Genomic DNA, 18,141 nt, shown 5'->3' on the forward strand with positions numbered 1-18,141 from the left:
GGGGGTGTAGGGAGAGATGAGGGTCTGGAGGTAGCTGGGTACAGACTGGTCAAGGCATCTGTAGGCTAGTACAAGAGTCTTGAACTGGATGCGAGCGGTGATCGGGAGCCAGTGGAGCGAGCGGAGTAGTGAAGTAGCGTGGGCGAAGCGAGGCAGAGAGAACACCAGGCGGGCAGCAGAGTTCTGGATGAGCTGGAGCGGACGGGTGGCGGACGCAGGGAGGCCAGCCAGGAGGGAGTTGCAGTAGTCTAGGCGGGAGAGTACCAGGGCCTGGACCAGGAGCTGGGTAGCATAGTTGGTGAGGAAGGGTCGGATTCTTCGGATGTTGCTCAGGAAGAATCGGCAAGTGCGTGCCAGAGTGGAGATGTGCTGGGAATAAGAGAGGCAGGGGTCCAGGGTGACTCCAAGGTTCTTAGCTGAGGAAGAGGGAGAGAGTGTGGTAGATTCCAGAGGAACAGAGATAGAGAGATCAGAGGAGGGGGAGGAGGAGGGAAAGAAAAGGAGGTCAGATTTAGAGAGGTTGAGTTTGAGGTGATGCGAGTGCATCCAGGAGGAAATAGCAGACAGACAGGTAGAGATGTGGGTGTTGGTTATTTGCACACTGTAAAAAATTTGAAGTTGAGTCAACTTCAAATCTTAAGGCAACCAGCTGAGTAAACTCAACTTTTGGACACAATATTCAACAAACTTGAATTCCTGATTTCTCTCAACTCACAATTTTTTGCTCATCAAATGGTATTTCTCTTGCTATGAGTAATTACATTTCTAAGTTGAATGAACTTAAGGTTAAATATTGCAGGGACTTGAAAGTTCATGTTAGTAGGACTTGAAATCCTGGGTTCTCTCAACAAATATTTTTTTTGCTCAGTAAATGCACTTTTTATTGCCATGGGCACTTACATATCTTTGTTACATGCACTTTAGATTAAATATTGCACTGATTTGGAGTCTGTGTTAATAGAACTTGTAAGGTTGAGTTAACTTAAAAATGCTGTGCAGCTGGTTGCCTCAATATTATGAGTTGATGCAACTTGTAAAATTTGGATCAACATATCTTCTCACTTTATTGCATTAAGGACGAAAGACTTTCTTGTTCACTTTCAATCAAATGTTTATTCAAACAACATACAGTGCACAATGTCCTCTGCAGTGCTCAGATAGGTTTTGAGACACAGAAAAAAAAAATTGTTTGTCACACATAATGCAAAATGTTGTTTGCATGTCTAAGTGGGGATCTGTATAGCCAATTTTTTAACCAAAAAATAGGATATTGAATTCAGCAGTATGGGCTTTTCCATGAACAATGCAACCCTTGGTACACAAAAAAACACAAACCAACAACTCGGTGAAACCCAACATAATATTCAAGTTATGAGTATTCCCTTAGGCCTACTTTTACAAACACTTTGAAGCCTTATCGCTTTGGCACATAAAGAATACAGGGATAGGTTTATATTTTTTGTTGACCGTTCATAAAGCTTTGTATTTGTGTCCTATTCTGAATAAACAATGGGTATTTTTTTAATCAAATAATCAATACACAAGTTTAATACATCATCAATTACAAATAAAACATTAACTACAAAATCTCTGTAATAACAGACAACTGGCGATCTAGAACGGTTATAAAACTATAGGCTGCGGGGTAAATGGTTAGGCTATAAGTTATACATCGTCAGCTGAGCTTGCTAGCTGACACGCCTCATTCTGTTTCTGTGGCCTCAACATGCAAACACGACTGTGCAACGCCGCTTCACTTCACTTACCTAGCTGTTTTGCATCATTTATTATAATTAAAATGCAATTCAGTTCGAGGCTTGAGCAGAGAAACCGTGCAAAACGACCATACCATCTGTCCACCCAACCAGCAAGCAAAGTACTTGCCCAGAAAAGACCTTGGCTTTAGTTCGCTAGATAACTACCTACAGAGCTAACTTAACTGTTAGATCACAGTTTCACATGTCTTCAATTGCTCTAGTTGCATTGTTATAAACCGAAGCCTCTACCTGTCCTAAGCTACCCGCACTTTTCATGACCGTTTCATTTGAACGTCTACAATTTGAAACATTAGCAAACGTAACTTACATTCAAAAGTTCCAGGGCGAACCGCTTTTTAATAATGTTCTGCGGGTGCACATGCGATTCTAAATTACTAGCGTCAAGATTCAAAATGAGCATGTGCAGCTGTCTTGATCAACCTTTCGTAGGATGGAAACTTGAGTATACAAGTTCACTCAATATATCATTCAAAGTTTAGCCAAGTGAGAGGGAAGAGTGTTGGATTAACTATATATTACATTTAAACTCAACGTCTCCTCAAATTGTAGTCCACTCAACTTCCATGTTTTAAATTCCATGTTTTGCAACTTTTTTACAGTGCACTCAGTCAGTCACCAGCCTCAAACAGCAGATTTAAGAGAATGGCCAAGTTCCCTTTCTCTACTGGGAGGCGATGGTATATGACTCCTTCAGGGGGTGGATAGGAGATCTGGAGGTGTAGGAATCTCAACTCGGGGTCATCTATATAACTACCTCTTGCCAGCTCTTAATGTAATGCATGTGTTGAAACCAGGTTGTACAATCAGTACTTTCCACTTAGCATGTTTTCCTTCTCCACATAGTTTACTGAGCACGACTCTGTTATTCTCCACTTAGAGATATAAAACACTCTCACTCCAGTTCCAGGTGGTACACCCAATCATCACACTTCCCTACACAGATACCCTGAGGCTAAGGCATAGAACTGGAGAGCTTCCTTTAAGCTAAAGTTGAGCCCAATCATATGAGTGCTGTAACATGGGTTTCTTTTAAAACTGCAAATCTGAGACCCGTGTAGCTAATGGGAGTGCAAAATGATTAGGATTTAAGCAAGAACCATAGCTTAACCATACCATAATTACAAACAGAACTTGGAATCTGAGAACACGCTAATTCGATAGAGAAGTCTTCGGAGTTCTGTCAGTTAGGTTAATGTTTCCCTTTTCTTTTGTTGCTTTAGTTGTTAAAGCTCCCTGTCTCTTTGCTGGCCAGGTTTAGAAATACCTTATTGACATATGAGGTACCTAATTGACATATGAGCTTAATAGATAACTTGGGGAGTAGTGTCACTGACCTCTTTGCTCATTTGTTTTAAAAAAAATCTTACTGTAAGAATTACAGTAAGATATTTTTTCTTCACATGATGTAGGGTGATACAGCTTGGGACAGAGGAAGTCTTTTCAGATAGGCATGAGGCAGATCGCTGTATTGTAAACTTGGCTCGTTTCATTCGATTTGCTGCACCTCACAAATGTCATTTCATTTTCTTGTGGGTTACGCATTGCAAACATCTTTATTTTTTAACAACAGATTCATGACAAGCTGTACTATGTGAGGCACTGTGAACTAACAGGATCTCTAATTATTGGCCCTGAAGCATTGTCAGAGTTAAAGTTTAAGTTTAACATCATTACAATTCTAAAACGAGCAACAAACAGATTGAGTTCACGTACTTACAAGATCCTAAGTTCAAAGTCTTAGCTTGTAACTTTATTGGGCGCATCTCTCCTTTCTGAAAATGAAAAGACTATTTGGAGTACAGTGAACTAAACTCTGTGTTTCTTAACCAGAAATTGGACAAGCTTGTTAAAACTCCTCCCAATGTAACAATGTTGCTTCTGAAGACTTGTGGAAATACAGTTGGGTTTTTACTGGAGCAATCTAGGTAAAGTACCTTGCTCAAGGGTACAACAGCAGTGTCCCCCACTGGGGATTGAACCCACAACCCTCCGGTCAAGAGTCTAGTGCCCTAACCACTACTCCACACTGCTGCGCTGTGTTAAGTTTGTAATAATATACTATAACGTACCTTGTTATTAATCCACTATACTATTGTCTAATGATGTTAGATGGATTCCTTATAATGTGGTGATTTGAAACTGCTACAGTGAAACCAGGGCCTCTCTTCTTATCTAGAAAGAAGGAATGTCCTTGGGTTCCACTTCAGCAGAGCTGCAAGCCTCATAGAGATGGGGTGGTAAGGTTTATGGAATTAGTGGTTTAGCTGGGATTGCATGGAGAACCTCCTGGTAACAAGCCCCTTTCTTTAACCACTGGACCACCAAGCATCCAATGTATCTAGTCAAGAGGCAGGCACTTCAAGTGTCTTATGTCAGAGACTCATCAGCCCCTGTTAGGAGATCTATTACATGGGGGACCTACCATAAGACAGGACAGTGTCAGAGCAAGACTGCAAGGGCCTCCTTGAAACGATACAGAGAGATTGGAATGGTTTTACAGTCAAAGGTTTGGCCTCCCAGGCAATGTCTCCTTCGTTATCCCCCTTCCCTCTCTTTCCAAACACTCCCGTTCTTGCGTCACACTTCCTAAACATCCTGGATCCCGTTTTATTACACACAGCTCTGTGTGACGTCAGAGAACAGTATTGACTTTTTGAACAATGGTGTTCTCATATGTAATGATTAAGCTGTTAAAGTGTTGGGTTGGGGCAGAAAGAACAGGATACAAGTGATGGATGAAGTCACTGCTTTAGACTCTTTCAATTGTTCTATTTTTACATGCTAGCTTTTTATCCTTCTGATTTTACAATTAAAACCACATTTTGTATCTTTTTTTTAATCCAATTCTATTTTACACAGTTTTTAATGTAACGGTTAATTGTTCTTATTTTGTGTGGGTGTGACGCGCTTTGGGGTCCTTGTGATGAAAGGTGTACAGAAATGTGAATTGATGTTGATGTTATTGCATCCCACCTACTGCAGCCAATTCATTTCAGGGCTAAAGAAAACATGAAATGCCACGTTTTGTTACATTTTGATTAGGTTGTTTAATCAGATAAAAATAAATATGTTGTTTAACTGTGTCTAGATACTGCTACTTGTTCCACTTGTGTTTAAAAAAAACATTCTGAGTTTAAGTTTAACATCATTACAATTCTAAAACGAGCAACAAACAGATTGAGTTCACGTACTTACAAGATCCTAAGTTCAAAGTCTTAGCTTGTAACTTTATTCTGAAAATGAAAAGACTATTTGGAGTAAATAGTGAACTAAACTCTGTTTCTTAACCAGAAATTAGACAAGCTTGTTAAAACTCCTCCCAATGTACAGAAAGATAAAGAAATGTGGTCTGCGTGTTTCCTTTCTAAAAACAATGTTGCTTCTGAAGACTTGTTAGACGTGTGATTGGCTCATGCATGCACCATTGACTGTTTAGCCTTTATGACATGATCTAGCCAACGTTCATAAGATAAGGTGCACATAATCAACAGGAGGAGGTAGCCTATGATGCCTGGCTTCAATCCACAATAGAAGAGAAATAAACTTGTTATACAAAAAAAGTATTGTGCCACACCAGACGCGAGCCATTTTATATATTTAACACTACATAAGGAGGCTGTGTGGTCTGGTGGTTGAAGAAAAGGGGTTTGTAACCAGGAGGTTCCCCGGTTCAAATCCCAGCTCACTCACGGACTCACTGTGTGTGACCCTGAGCAAGTCACTTAACCTCCTTGTGCTCCATCTTTCAGGCGAGATGTTGTTGTGAGTGACTCCGCAGCCGATGCATAGTTTACACACCCTGGTCTCTGCTAAATAAACAAATAATAATAAAAGGCGAAAAAAACAACACAATGTAGCATTACAGTTTAATAAATCACCAACACAAATTCAGAATACCCTGCACACCCCCCACTCTCCCTGAGAAAGAAGTAATCACACGTTACACAATTGTCCAAGTACAGTCAACAGCATCATACTACAGTCGTGATACTAGCTGTTTCAAAGTTCAATTCACACACTACACTGCTTCATAGCTTTAACAATATTACAAAACAGTGCAAGAGCAAACCTATTTTTTTTGTATAATTAAACATGGAATTCCCATTGCAATGCAGTTTGAGACACGCTTGGTGTTAACTGGTCAAGCTCATGACCGACTAGTTTGTTTATATTGCCCAGGTTTTAGCAATAGAGACACACGCTTACAAACTGCTTGTATGGTAGGATAGATAGCTCCTGATATCAACAGAAGGTTAGAAATGATAACTGCAGGATCAGAGACTATGCAAGTTAAAATCCCAACCCAACCCAACCAACCAACCCCAACCCACTCCACCCACTTCCCTGCTTCCCTCACTCATAATGCAAAAAGACATCTGATATTTTCAACACAGGCTTACAAAGATAAAAAAAAAAAAATTCTCAAAACTGCTTGGGACACTGCGCTTTTAATTTCCCCGTTAGAGGTGCGGAACAAAATAAGTTCATAAAACTTTTCCAGAAAACATGTAAATATAAATCGACTTTAAACACAGCCTTCGATCAAACCTTAACTATGTCTGCGCGACCGCGTAGACATAATGATATGTAGCACCACACTCTGTAAAAACAAGCTGTCAGCTCTCCCTCCTTGTCTTCCAGGAAATGGCTTATCCTTGCACTTCCCAATTTGTTTCAAATAGCGTCTGTGGGCTCAAAGTATCTTTCTGGTTGGAAAGCATGTCAGTCAATAGGGGAAACAGCTGATTGGTTAGTGACAGACCCTGAAAAATCACCCAATTAATTCTTGAGGTTAAAGCAATGTGTCATAAGGGAAAGGCTACTGATGCTTCAGTGCAATGCCGTGGTCAGCCTGCCACCTAGAGGCCAATGTTACAGTAAAGTTGGGGGTCATGGATTTCATGCCACATGATTAGGATCTCGTAAGGCAAAAAACGGTGCACTAACAGAATCTCACGGTAATAGCAAGGGTTGTAAGGGTCTAACTGCTTGGAGGGAACGTGCATCCCTGCAGTCCTGACCCCCATGTGCGACACGGGTTCCAGTCCTGCCTGTTTCAGGCACATGCCCATGTAGACGTCGTCAATGGGCAGCAAGGTGATATTGAGGGACATTTTGTAGATGGTCCTGGCAGTGAATCCGGACAGCAGAAACCCACCCCCGCCACAATAAGGAGGGTAGGAGTTGGACTCTTGCACTTGAACCGGTATGTAATATTTACTTCCGATATCCCTGATGGGTCCCACCCACCGGATCAGGTGCCCTGCAAAGAGATGCTTGCTCCCGTTGTTGCCCTCCTGGCCTTGCAGATACTCCACCATGTTGTCTGTATTGGCGAAGATATCGTCATCCCCGTTGAGGAGGAAGCGGACGTGGGGGCACCGCACCTCCATCCACTCCAGGAACAGCACCTGCTTGAGGGTGAGGTTGAAGAACGAGTCCTTGAAGTCCCACTGCAGGATGTCGTGGTGCTCCTTTTGCTCCAGCTCCAGGAGACGGTTCATCCGGCGAGCATCCCTGGGGTTTTCTGTGTTTCCAAAAATAAAGACCCGGCGAATCCAGACCCCGTTTTGCCTCCGTTCCGTGCCCCAGGTCTTGCGGATGACCTCCCTCCTGTCGTAGTTCGGAGGGGAGCTCTTGATCACCAGCAGCAGGAAGACGTCAGCCGAATCTTGGGCTGTCTTGCCACACTTCTCAGGGACGTCCAGCATAAGAGGAAACTTCCGGCAGTGCCGATACCGGAGAAAGTCCTGGATGTGTCGTGGAAGCCCGGAGAACCCTGAGATGTTGGCTGCAGAGACGTTCTCCTTGCAGTCAGGCACTGGCTGTCCCACGAGGGAAGGGTGTTGGCTCTCAAAGGGCCGCTCTGTTCCAGGAAGAGACCTCTCCACCTCCCTTAACAGCTGGTTGTTGTCCGTCCCGTTGAAGAACATAAACACCAGGCACAGCAGAGCCACCAGGAGCAACACGGCCATCTCAGCTTTGCGGAATGACTTTCTCATCTTGGAAAGTCTGGGGGGGGAAGAAAACAACTGTCAAGGTTTAGAAAGCAAGAAAGCTACAGCAGATTAAACTGCTTTCCTGTAAATGTTAAAGCCCTTGACTGTTACCTGCTTTAACTGCCAGTTAGATGAATCCTATTGCTCTCGCATTAACTACCAGGGTATACAGAAAAGGAAGGTAAACCCTGAGCAGCACCAACAGACAGTAGGTGTCAAGAGTATTGATGATTCTGCAGCTATATATTCTGTTATCGCTTTCAAAGGGTGAGCTTACACCGTTTTGCATTAGATCTGTTTTACCAGAAACCTATTTTTACACATGCTGTACAACTCGGGAACGAAATAACACTTTGGTTTGGAAACAACTCTGTTTCCTGTTAACATCACAAACAGCGTCTTCATTTACTGTGTAAGATACGTGTACAAATGTAAATAGACTATTTATTACAAAGGAATACAGAACAGGATTATTGAGTACAACAAAGAATTATAAAAAACTTCAGATTGGAATGTTCAGAATACTAAATTAACGCGTGCACCATAATTGTCACGGTAACGTTTTGATGAATTTCAAAGCTGCGACACGCTAGTGCAATCTGCAGTGAACCTGCGGTTACTGGAGGAAAAACCACTATGCAGGTGCAAATGGATCAAAACGCAGCTCAAAATAAAGAGTGTCAGTGGGCGGTTTGTATTAGAACTACTTGTTGACCCGCTGTCACAAACAACAGGTTTTACCAAACTATTGCGAGCCTACTTAAAATATATCTGCGTCAGGCACAGACCGGCCAATCACAGAACTGGTGCACAACAACCTTGATCAATCAAATTAACGCTGAAAGAAATGCCATTTAAGAGAATCTGTTGACTTTTGGTGCTGTTTAGATTTATTAAGTGTCCATGTTTAGACAGAAGCCAGCTGCAAAACAAATTGTGATTTTTTATATATAACGTAAACACAGACTTCATGTTGCAATTTGAATGAGCGAAATCAAAACTGATACATTTTGTTGGTATTTTGCCATTACGTTGCAGAATCTAAAAAAAACGCTTCATATTTGAAAATAAGTCATTTTATTTTGGAGTAAATACCTTGATAAATTTACATTATTATTATTATTATTATTATTATTATTTAGTCGAGCTCTGGCGTTTAGATTATTTAACCACTGGAGTTTCAAAAAATCCTCCCTTTAAATTCAGAAATTTGCGAATGCGTAATATGGGCTATATTAATTTTTTTCACGGTCTACCAAATTAACTCAACAATCAAATATTTTTGAAGCATGCATTAACGATTCGGCTTTTTTCTATAATACCGTATTGTAACACATAAGAAGCAGTTAGCTTAAAAATATATACAGTATAGTTGCAAAACATATGTAAACATGCGTGTATTGAAGAAGGGCGTGTTTAAGTAGTTAACAGTTTCATTATCAGACCCTTGAAACCAGTACGGTCGGTAAGTAATCGTAAATATAATCGTTTTCAAATATGTTTTCGTTGCTTTTCAGGTCAGTGCGTTGCCCGTCACAGACCGGTGAAACCATCTATTCATTTTCTCTCTCTCTCTCCTCAGAAACGCAAATGCCGTCAGCGGCAAGTGTTTTTATTCGCTTATAAAAGTAAATGTGCCCACATTATATTATGAAATCCATAACTACAAATTGATTTTTTTTAAAAATGCAACTGTAGAATGTGTCTATACTAGCCTACAACAGTAATAGTTTACCCATCACAATCGGCGCTTTACCTGTTTATTTGCTAATTACATAGATGCCAATTTCCCCCTATTTGCATCCAACTGATTTGTCCAAATCTGGTCCATTGCAGTGTTACTGGCTAGCACGGTCCTATCGGGATAATATCTTCATTTCTATTCTATCACAGTGTCCGATTGCAACGAAAAAATACAACGAACAACGTCTGGGATCAGCTGATTCCTTTACAGACCTCAGGGTTAAAGTGATCAATTCTAGCTCGGGAGCAGGTGAGCGCGGCCAGTCATTCACTGGGGGAGGGTCATGTTTCGGAGGCATGACTTTGGCCACAAAAGAAACCATCCAAGGAAAGAGTACTAACGCTGGCCAGTAACCAGCACAAGCACTGTAATGGCAAAACTGCAGCTGCACACGTTTTAATATTCAAATTGTAAATGTCATGGTTGAACAGTACTGTACTGTTGAGGTTTAACAACTGAGTCATACCTTAACTGTTTGCCAGCCCCTTATTAAAACCTTTACTGTTTTAATTAGTGACTTTTTCCATGTCATAATGCATTTTAGATTTGCACACGGAATCCTTTAAAGCTACAGACCCAAGCCCTGGAAATAAAAAGGTCCCCTTCGTAACCAGAACCAGCTTTTCCAAACATCTCATATCTGCCTGTAATCTCTTAGTCATTTAAATAAAGAACACTTTTTTTGAGGTCTCAATGGCACTGCTGTGGCGTTATTTGACTACCCAGAGCTCGGGTAAAAACAATAATAATAATAATAATAATGTAAATATCAAGGTATTTACTCCAAAATAAAATGACTTAAAAAATAAAAATAAAACTCACGAGTTCTTTAAATACCCAAGAAGAGCGCGTTAAAGCATACGCGTGCTTCCATTTCAAAATGTTACCTGTTGCTATAATAGAGCGTATCTAAAGATCTCTGTTTGCCTGCCTTACTGTTGCGCTCATTATGTCATGCCTGTGTCCCGATGTCATTGGCTGTGAAGCATGTCAGTCTAGAGGGGAGGCAGCTGGTTGGTTATTGACAGGAAGGGAGGGCATGGATAGATGTTATAAGGTGTAAAGAACTAGCTTTTCATCTTATTAGGAAAGTCGTGTTTTTTTTTTTCTTTTCAAAACTTTTTCTAATGGTCCTGGACTGATTGTATAGTTGAAAAAGCATTCCCATGGTGATTTCTATTTGTAATACTGGGTCTTGTTTGTTTGTTTTGTTTTGTTTTCTCTTTGCTAAGCTACAAAGTCTCGGGTGGTTGAAATGTGAACACGGGCATCTGGAGCTGCAGGTGCAGGTGACAAAAGCGAAACGTCTAATGTGAACAAATCAGCTTTCTCTTGCACTTTCCCAAGAAGAAAATGAGCGTGGCGTGAGAATATTTTACCAGTGCATTTAAAAAAAAAAAAATATATGAGAAAAAGCTACTTTATTTATGTTACTAGATTCAGTTTCTTCCCCCCCCCTATACAGTAATGTACATATGAAAAAGTCTGGCTTGTGAGACTGGATTTAAAAAATAATAATCATATAGCGGGGGTCAGATGTGATACAGAAATGGGCATTACAAGGTTCAATCCAGTATATTATTTTGTAAATACTGGGAGCCACGCTGGTGAAATAAGCACCACATTCTGTTTAATGATATGCCTCCCTTGAAAAAGGAGATTTTTAAAAATCTCAATGGGACTTTCAGTGTTAAATTTGAGGGGGGAGGGGGGGGGGGTACTACCATAGAATCAACCTGCGCATTCTATAGAGCGTCATGTCACGTATACATTTTAAAAAGGTGTTTTGTTTTTTTTCTTTGGGGGGGGGGGGGGGGGGGGGGGTTGTATGCTTCGGGCGCCCCCGCCCCATCCCCCCCGGATTGATTTGCACCCCCCTCTCCACCCCCCCCCCGTTGAGAACCACTGGGTAAATGTGATGAATCAGCTACTACAACACTTCATATTAGCTGCTCATGTATAGTTTACTTTGAGTTGCTGTGATCACAAGTTTGTGAAGATTCTGATCAGTGTGCGTTAAAGATTGCTAAATGACAAGCTTGGTTTTTTCTCACCCTTTAACAGTCAAAGTTGTTATAATAGTGGAACACGCTAGTGGAGGCTTTGAGTAAATTGTTGATGCTCATAACATTGATATATATATATATATATATATATATATATATATATATATATATATATATATATATATATCAGCTCAAAGAGCCAGCTGCCCAACATTTCGATATGTTGTACATATCTTTCTCAAGGGAGCCTGTGTTTGAATCAAAACATTGGAGGTATTTATATATATATAGTAACTCCTGAATGTGCCCGTTGCACAGCTGTGGATATATTAGCAGATTATACAGGTACATGTAATCTGTTATAGTGAGTTACTGGTATTACTTCATACAGTACCAGTAGAGCTAACCTTATAATTATTGATAATTCTTGAATTATTGAAGGAATGGGAAATACCACTAAATGGTGCTACACATAGAAAAAGCAGTTTTTAAATAAAATAGTAATTTAAGGTGGTCATTTCAACAGCAGCAAACACACAAAGAAACAGCACTTAACAAGCAGGTTATTATTATTCTTAAATAAAATGACTTACTTTAAATTCAAAGTCCTTTTTTTTCTCCTTCTGCTATGCTAGTTTGTTTTCCTCGCACTGAAACTGGTTGGAGCACAGTACTTCGTATCTGGTTGCTTCCTCAATAGGTTTTGATCAATGGACTGAAAGCCTAGCTCACTCTCCCTGCTCTGTAACTCTGAAAAGCCCCGCCTTTATGGTCTTCTGCAAGCAAGTTTCTGTGCTTTACATGTTTGTACCATGGGCTGGGGAAGTGCATGGTCAGTGACATAGCAACTGGCGCTGTTCTGCTGTATTGCAGAACATCCTTTATTGATATTTCCTGGTGGCAGAGGATGACATCAGGGGTTTACAAACAAACAAAATAATTCAAGATTGCTTTGTTTTGTTTTGTTTGTTTTTCGATAGAAATCGGAACCCACTTTAACAACATTTAAAAAGCTTAATCTTATAAAGAATGATGAAAACAGCCTCTAAACCAGACTGGTGGTTTTTGTGAACAAAAATTAAGCACCCCCTAGATTGTGGAATAGCACCTCTGATAGAATATTTTGACTGGTTGTTTTGTATTGTGTTTTGGTTTGGTCTGCTTCAAGCCTTGCAGAAAAATGCCAGAGTTTAGCATTTGCATATATACCCAGAAGTCACCTCCTTTGGATTCAATTTGTATGCAAAGCTCAGGTTTGGTATTTTCATATACACAGATGTTTGGATTGAAGTTTATACACACAGTTGTATTTTTTGCCATGAGAATTACTGATGCTGGGTTTAAATATGAGCTGGACAGGGATACAAATTTGCACACTGTGACAGAAATGATGGCTTACAGGACCCACGTATTATTATTATTATTATTTATTTCTTAGCAGACGCCCTTATCCAGGGCGACTTACAATCGTAAGCAAAAACATTTCAAGCGTTACAATACAAGTAATACAATAAGAGCAAGAAATACAATAACTTTTGTTCAAGTAAAGTACAAGTTTGACAAACCACAATTCAATAATACAGCAGGTAATAGTGATAGTTACATCAGGATATGATTAAATAGTGATAGTTACATCAGGATGTGATTAAATACAAAGTACTACAGGTTAAAAACTTGGCAGATTACAGTATTCTGAAGTACAGGATTAAATGCAGTAAAATAGGGGCTGATAAGAGCAAAATAAAGCACATTTACATGAAGGGTGATAGTGTCCCAGGATACAAACAGAGGAGTTCTACAGGTGCTCTTTGAAGAGGTGAGTCTTGAGGAGGCGCCGGAATGCGGTCAGGGACTGGGCAGTCCTGACATCTGTAGGAAGGTCATTCCACCACTGCGGAGCAAGGGTGGAGAAGGAGCGGGCTTTGGAGGCAGGGGAGCGTAGCGGTGGTAGAGCTAGTCTTCTAGTGCAGGCGGAGCGGAGAGGTCGAGTGGGGGTGTAGGGAGAGATGAGGGTCTGGAGGTAGCTGGGTGCAGACTGGTCAAGGCATCTGTAGGCTAGTACAAGAGTCTTGAACTGGATGCGAGCGGTGATCGGGAGCCAGTGGAGCGAGCGGAGTAGTGGAGTAGCGTGGGCGAAGCGAGGCAGAGAGAACACCAGGCGGGCAGCAGAGTTCTGGATGAGCTGGAGCGGACGGGTGGCGGACGCAGGGAGGCCAGCCAGGAGGGAGTTGCAGTAGTCTAGGCGGGAGAGTACCAGGGCCTGGACCAGGAGCTGGGTAGCATAGTTGGTGAGGAAGGGTCGGATTCTTCGGATGTTGCTCAGGAAGAATCGGCAAGTGCGTGCCAGAGTGGAGATGTGCTGGGAATAAGAGAGGCAGGGGTCCAGGGTGACTCCAAGGTTCTTAGCTGAGGAAGAGGGAGAGAGTGTGGTAGATTCCAGAGGAACAGAGATAGAGAGATCAGAGGAGGGGGAGGAGGAGGGAAAGAAAAGGAGGTCAGATTTAGAGAGGTTGAGTTTGAGGTGATGCGAGTGCATCCAGGAGGAAATAGCAGACAGACAGGTAGAGATGTGGGTGTTGGTTATTTGCACACTGTAAAAAAATTGAAGTTGAGTCAACTTCAAATCTTAAGGCAACCAGCTGAGTAAACTTTTGGACACAATATTCAACAAACTTGAATTCCTGATTTGTCTTAACTCACAATTTTTTGCTCATCAAATGGTATTTCTATTGCTATGAGTAATTACATTTCTGAGTTGAATGAACTTAAGGTTAAATATTGCAGGACTTAAGGTTAAATATTGCAGGACTTGAAATCCTGGGTTCTCTCAACAAATATTTTTTTTGCTCAGTAAATGCACTTTTTATTGCCATGGGCACTTACATATCTTTGTTACATGCACTTTAGATTAAATATTGCACTGATTTGGAGTCTATGTTAATAGAACTTGTAAGGTTGAGTTAACTTAAAAAGGCTGTGCAGCTGGTTGCCTCAATATTATGAGTTGATGCAACTTGTAAAATTTGGATCAACATATCTTCTCACTTTATTGCATTAAGGACAAAAGACTTTCTTGTTCACTTTCAATCAAATGTTTATTCAAACAACAAACAGTGCACAATGTCCTCTGCAGTGCTCAGATAGGTTTTGAGACACAGAAAAACAAAATTGTTTGTCACACATAATGCAAAATGTTGTTTGCATGTCTAAGTGGGGATCTGTATAGCCAATTTTTTAACCAAAAAATAGGATATTGAATTCAGCAGTATGGGCTTTTCCATGAACAATGCAACCCTTGGTACACAAAAAAACACAAACCAACAACTCGGTGAAACCCAACATAATATTCAAGTTATGAGTATTCCCTTAGGCCTACTTTTACAAACACTTTGAAGCCTTATCGCTTTGGCACATAAAGAATACAGGGATAGGTTTATATTTTTTGTTGACCGTTCATAAAGCTTTGTATTTGTGTCCTATTCTGAATAAACAATGGGTATTTTTTTAATCAAATAATCAATACACAAGTTTAATCCATCATCAATTACAAATAAAACATTAACTACAAAATCTCTGTAATAACAGACAACTGGTGATCTAGAACGTTTATAAAACTATAGGCTGCGGGGTAAATGGTTAGGCTATAAGTTATACATCGTCAGCTGAGCTTGCTAGCTGACATGCCTCATTCTGTTTCTGTGGCCTCAACATGCAAACACGACTGTGCAACGCCGCTTCACTTCACTTACCTAGCTGTTTTGCATCATTTATTATAATTAAAATGCAATTCAGTTCGAGGCTTGAGCAGAGAAACCGTGCAAAACGACCATACCATCTGTCCACCCAACCAGCAAGCAAAGTACTTGCCCAGAAAAGACCTTGGCTTTAGTTCGCTAGATAACTACCTACAGAGCTAACTTAACTCTTAGATCACAGTTTCACATGTCTTCAATTGCTCTAGTTGCATTGTTATAAACCGAAGCCTCTACCTGTCCTAAGCTACCCGCACTTTTCATGACCGTTTCATTTGAACGTCTACAATTTGAAACATTAGCAAACGTAACTTACATTCAAAAGTTCCGGCGCAAACCGCTTTTTAATAATGTTCTGCGGGTGCACATGCGATTCTAAATTACTAGCGTCAAGATTCAAAATGAGCATGCGCAGATGTCTTGATCAACCTTTATTAGGATGGAAACTTGAGTATACAAGTTCACTCAATATATCATTCAAAGTTTAGCCAAGTGAGAGGGAAGTGTGTTGGATTAACTATATATTACATTTAAACTCAACGTCTCCTCAAATTGTAGTCCACTCAACTTCCATGTTTAAAATTCCTTTTTTACAGTGCACTCAGGCAGTCACCAGCCTCAAACAGCAGATTTAAGAGAATGGCCAAGTTCCCTTGGGTGGATAGGAGATCTGGAGGTGTAGGAATCTCAACTCGGGGTCATCTATATAACTACCTCTTGCCAGCTCTTAATGTAATGCATGTGTTGAAACCAGGTTGTACAATCACTACTTTCCACTTAGCATGTTTTCCTTCTCCACATAGTTTACTGAGCACAACTCTGTTATTCTCCACTTAGAGATATAAAACACTCTCACTCCAGTTCCAGGTGGTACACCCAATCATCACACTTCCCTACACAGATACCCTGAGGCTAAGGCATAGAACTGGAGAGCTTCCTTTAAGCTAAAGTTGAGCCCAATCATACGAGTGCTGTAACATGGGTTTCTTTCAAAACTGCACATCTGAGACCCGTGTAGCTAATGGGAGTGCAAAATGATTAGGATTTAAGCAAGAACCATAGCTTTGAGGCGCAGTTAATTAAAAACAGAACTTGGAATCTGAGAACACGCTAATTCGATAGAGAAGTCATCGGAGTTCTGTCAATTAGGTTAATGTTTCCCTTTTCTTTTGTTGCTTTAGTTGTTAAAGCTCCCTGTCTCTTTGCTCTTTGCTCCCTGTCTCATATGTCAAGAAGTAATACCTAATTGACATATGAGGTTAATAGATAACTTGGGGAGTAGTGTCACTGACCTCTTTGCTCATTTGTTTTAAAAAAAATCTTACTGTAAGAATTACAGTAAGATATTTATTCTTCACATGATGTAGTAGTCAATGAAAGGGTGATACAGCTTGGGACAGAGGAAGTCTTTTCAGATAGGCATGAGGCAGATCGCTGTATTGTAAACTTGGCTCGTTTCATTCGATTTGCTGCACCTCACAAATGTCATTTCATTTTCTTGTGGGTTACGCATTGCAAACATCTTGATTTTTTAACGGATTCATGACAAGCTGTACTTTGTGAGGCAATGTGAACTAACAGGATCTCTAATTATTGGCCCAGAAGCATTGTCAGAGTGAATGCACCCCTGCTGCTAGCTACAGTAATTTAGTCATTTATTGGCTTGTCATAGCCGTTTGATCTGTTCCTGGTTGCACCCACAACCACAATAACATTTTAAGCTACAGCACTTCCTCTTAACAGGAGAAATACCACCCTCTTAGAATATAAACATTTAGGCAGTGCCTAACCCATTAACACATTCTTAAGCGGAGGGAACACAAAGCCACTTTGTGGCTTGGATCTTTGGTTTCAGGAGACTGGGTTTCACACAAGGAGATACTTGGGATTTGATACAGCAAAGCTGCCTCAAACTAGGTCTCCTGAAACTACTTCTGAAGCTGCTGTTTATGAAAAAGTGGCTTTTTTTTAAGAATCCTAAAACAGAGCTTAGAGCAGTATACTAATAACCGATTAGCAGATTTGGATACAGGTTTGTAACCACAGTATTTTGTAAGCAGACACAGAAGTACAGTCGGAGCACAAACTAATAGAATCTCTATGGTATGTTTCCGAATGTATAAAACTGGCATACAACTCCTGCAGCGTTCAGTGGAGTGGTCGGTGGGAACGTGGTGCGTTCTTACATGTACAGAAGGCGGTAGAATGTGCTTTAGAACAATGGGTGCCTAAGTAACAGCTCAGTGAAAGAACCCACTCAGCCCAGGGCGCTGCACAGCAGATTTCATCAGTGATCGGAGTGGAAGAACACATGGCGAGGGGTTTAGTTGTATAAAGCCTCTTCGGGGGCCATACTGTAATGAGGACAGGAAGGAAGAGGCAGGCAGATGCTTCCTCTGAAGGTGTTCTGATCTGGTGGCACACAGCCCTGGTTTCCTTCAGTGACGTGCGAGTTCCATCCTGCGCCTTCTCAGTTTTAAATCTTTAAAATTGAATTACATTTCCAAACCCCATTCTGAGTGCTCTCGAATTTCTGAGACCCCACGTTTTAGCGTCTCTGCCCGGTCACTTACTATTCAAACCCCTTCATATCTCTGCTTTGCATATTCAGTTACTAAAACAAAACGTCAGGGAAGAATGCCCTGGTAAGAGTGTACTGCCGTGTGTTGGGCTAGAGATACTGGTGACCCCTTTGGATCTTTTCACCTCTGATTTCTCTGACATGTGCTGTAACCACCCCCCCTCCACTCTCAATGTCCGCACCCCCCCCCCCCCCCCCCCCCCCCCCCCCCCCACCCCTTTGCTGCGGACGTTCTTCGTTGGCTGACCCCTCTTGCGTTTTGGTGTTTAGTGGCAGCAGGT

The 18,141-nt window shown here is 41.1% G+C and overlaps 1 protein-coding gene across 6 annotated transcripts; it reads right to left on the reverse strand.

Moving 5' to 3' along the window:
• Window positions 1-5,630: 5,630 nt before the first annotated feature.
• Window positions 5,631-12,282, reverse strand: LOC117401222 (N-acetyllactosaminide beta-1,3-N-acetylglucosaminyltransferase 3-like). Of its 6 annotated transcripts, none has more exons than XM_059015074.1 (2): window positions 12,121-12,282; window positions 5,631-7,790 (listed from the first exon to the last, which is right to left on the reverse strand). In XM_059015074.1, exon 2 carries the CDS (start codon window positions 7,778-7,780, stop codon window positions 6,638-6,640), a length of 1,143 nt encoding a protein of 380 aa, XP_058871057.1. In that variant the 5' UTR covers window positions 7,781-7,790; window positions 12,121-12,282; the 3' UTR covers window positions 5,631-6,637. The 6 variants fall into 6 exon arrangements, with proteins under 6 accessions (XP_058871057.1, XP_058871060.1, XP_058871058.1 ...); XM_059015077.1 differs by lacking the exon at window positions 12,121-12,282 and adding an exon at window positions 10,409-10,426; XM_059015075.1 differs by lacking the exon at window positions 12,121-12,282 and adding an exon at window positions 10,344-10,394.
• Between the last annotated feature and the right edge of the window lie 5,859 nt (window positions 12,283-18,141).

Source organism: Acipenser ruthenus, chromosome 49 (genome assembly GCF_902713425.1).
Source record: "Acipenser ruthenus chromosome 49, fAciRut3.2 maternal haplotype, whole genome shotgun sequence".
In the NCBI taxonomy this organism is placed as follows: Eukaryota; Metazoa; Chordata; class Actinopteri; order Acipenseriformes; family Acipenseridae; genus Acipenser; species Acipenser ruthenus.

Excerpts from the sequence above, each read along its gene's own strand:
- LOC117401222 (XM_059015073.1), bottom strand. The coding sequence starts at position 9,819 with ATGCCTCCGAAACATGACCCTCCCCCAGTGAATGACTGGCCGCGCTCA. Across the intron at positions 7,791-9,733 it reads TTGATCACTTTAACCCTGAG|ACTTTCCAAGATGAGAAAGT; the intron begins GTCTGTAAAGGA and ends TTCCCCCCCCAG.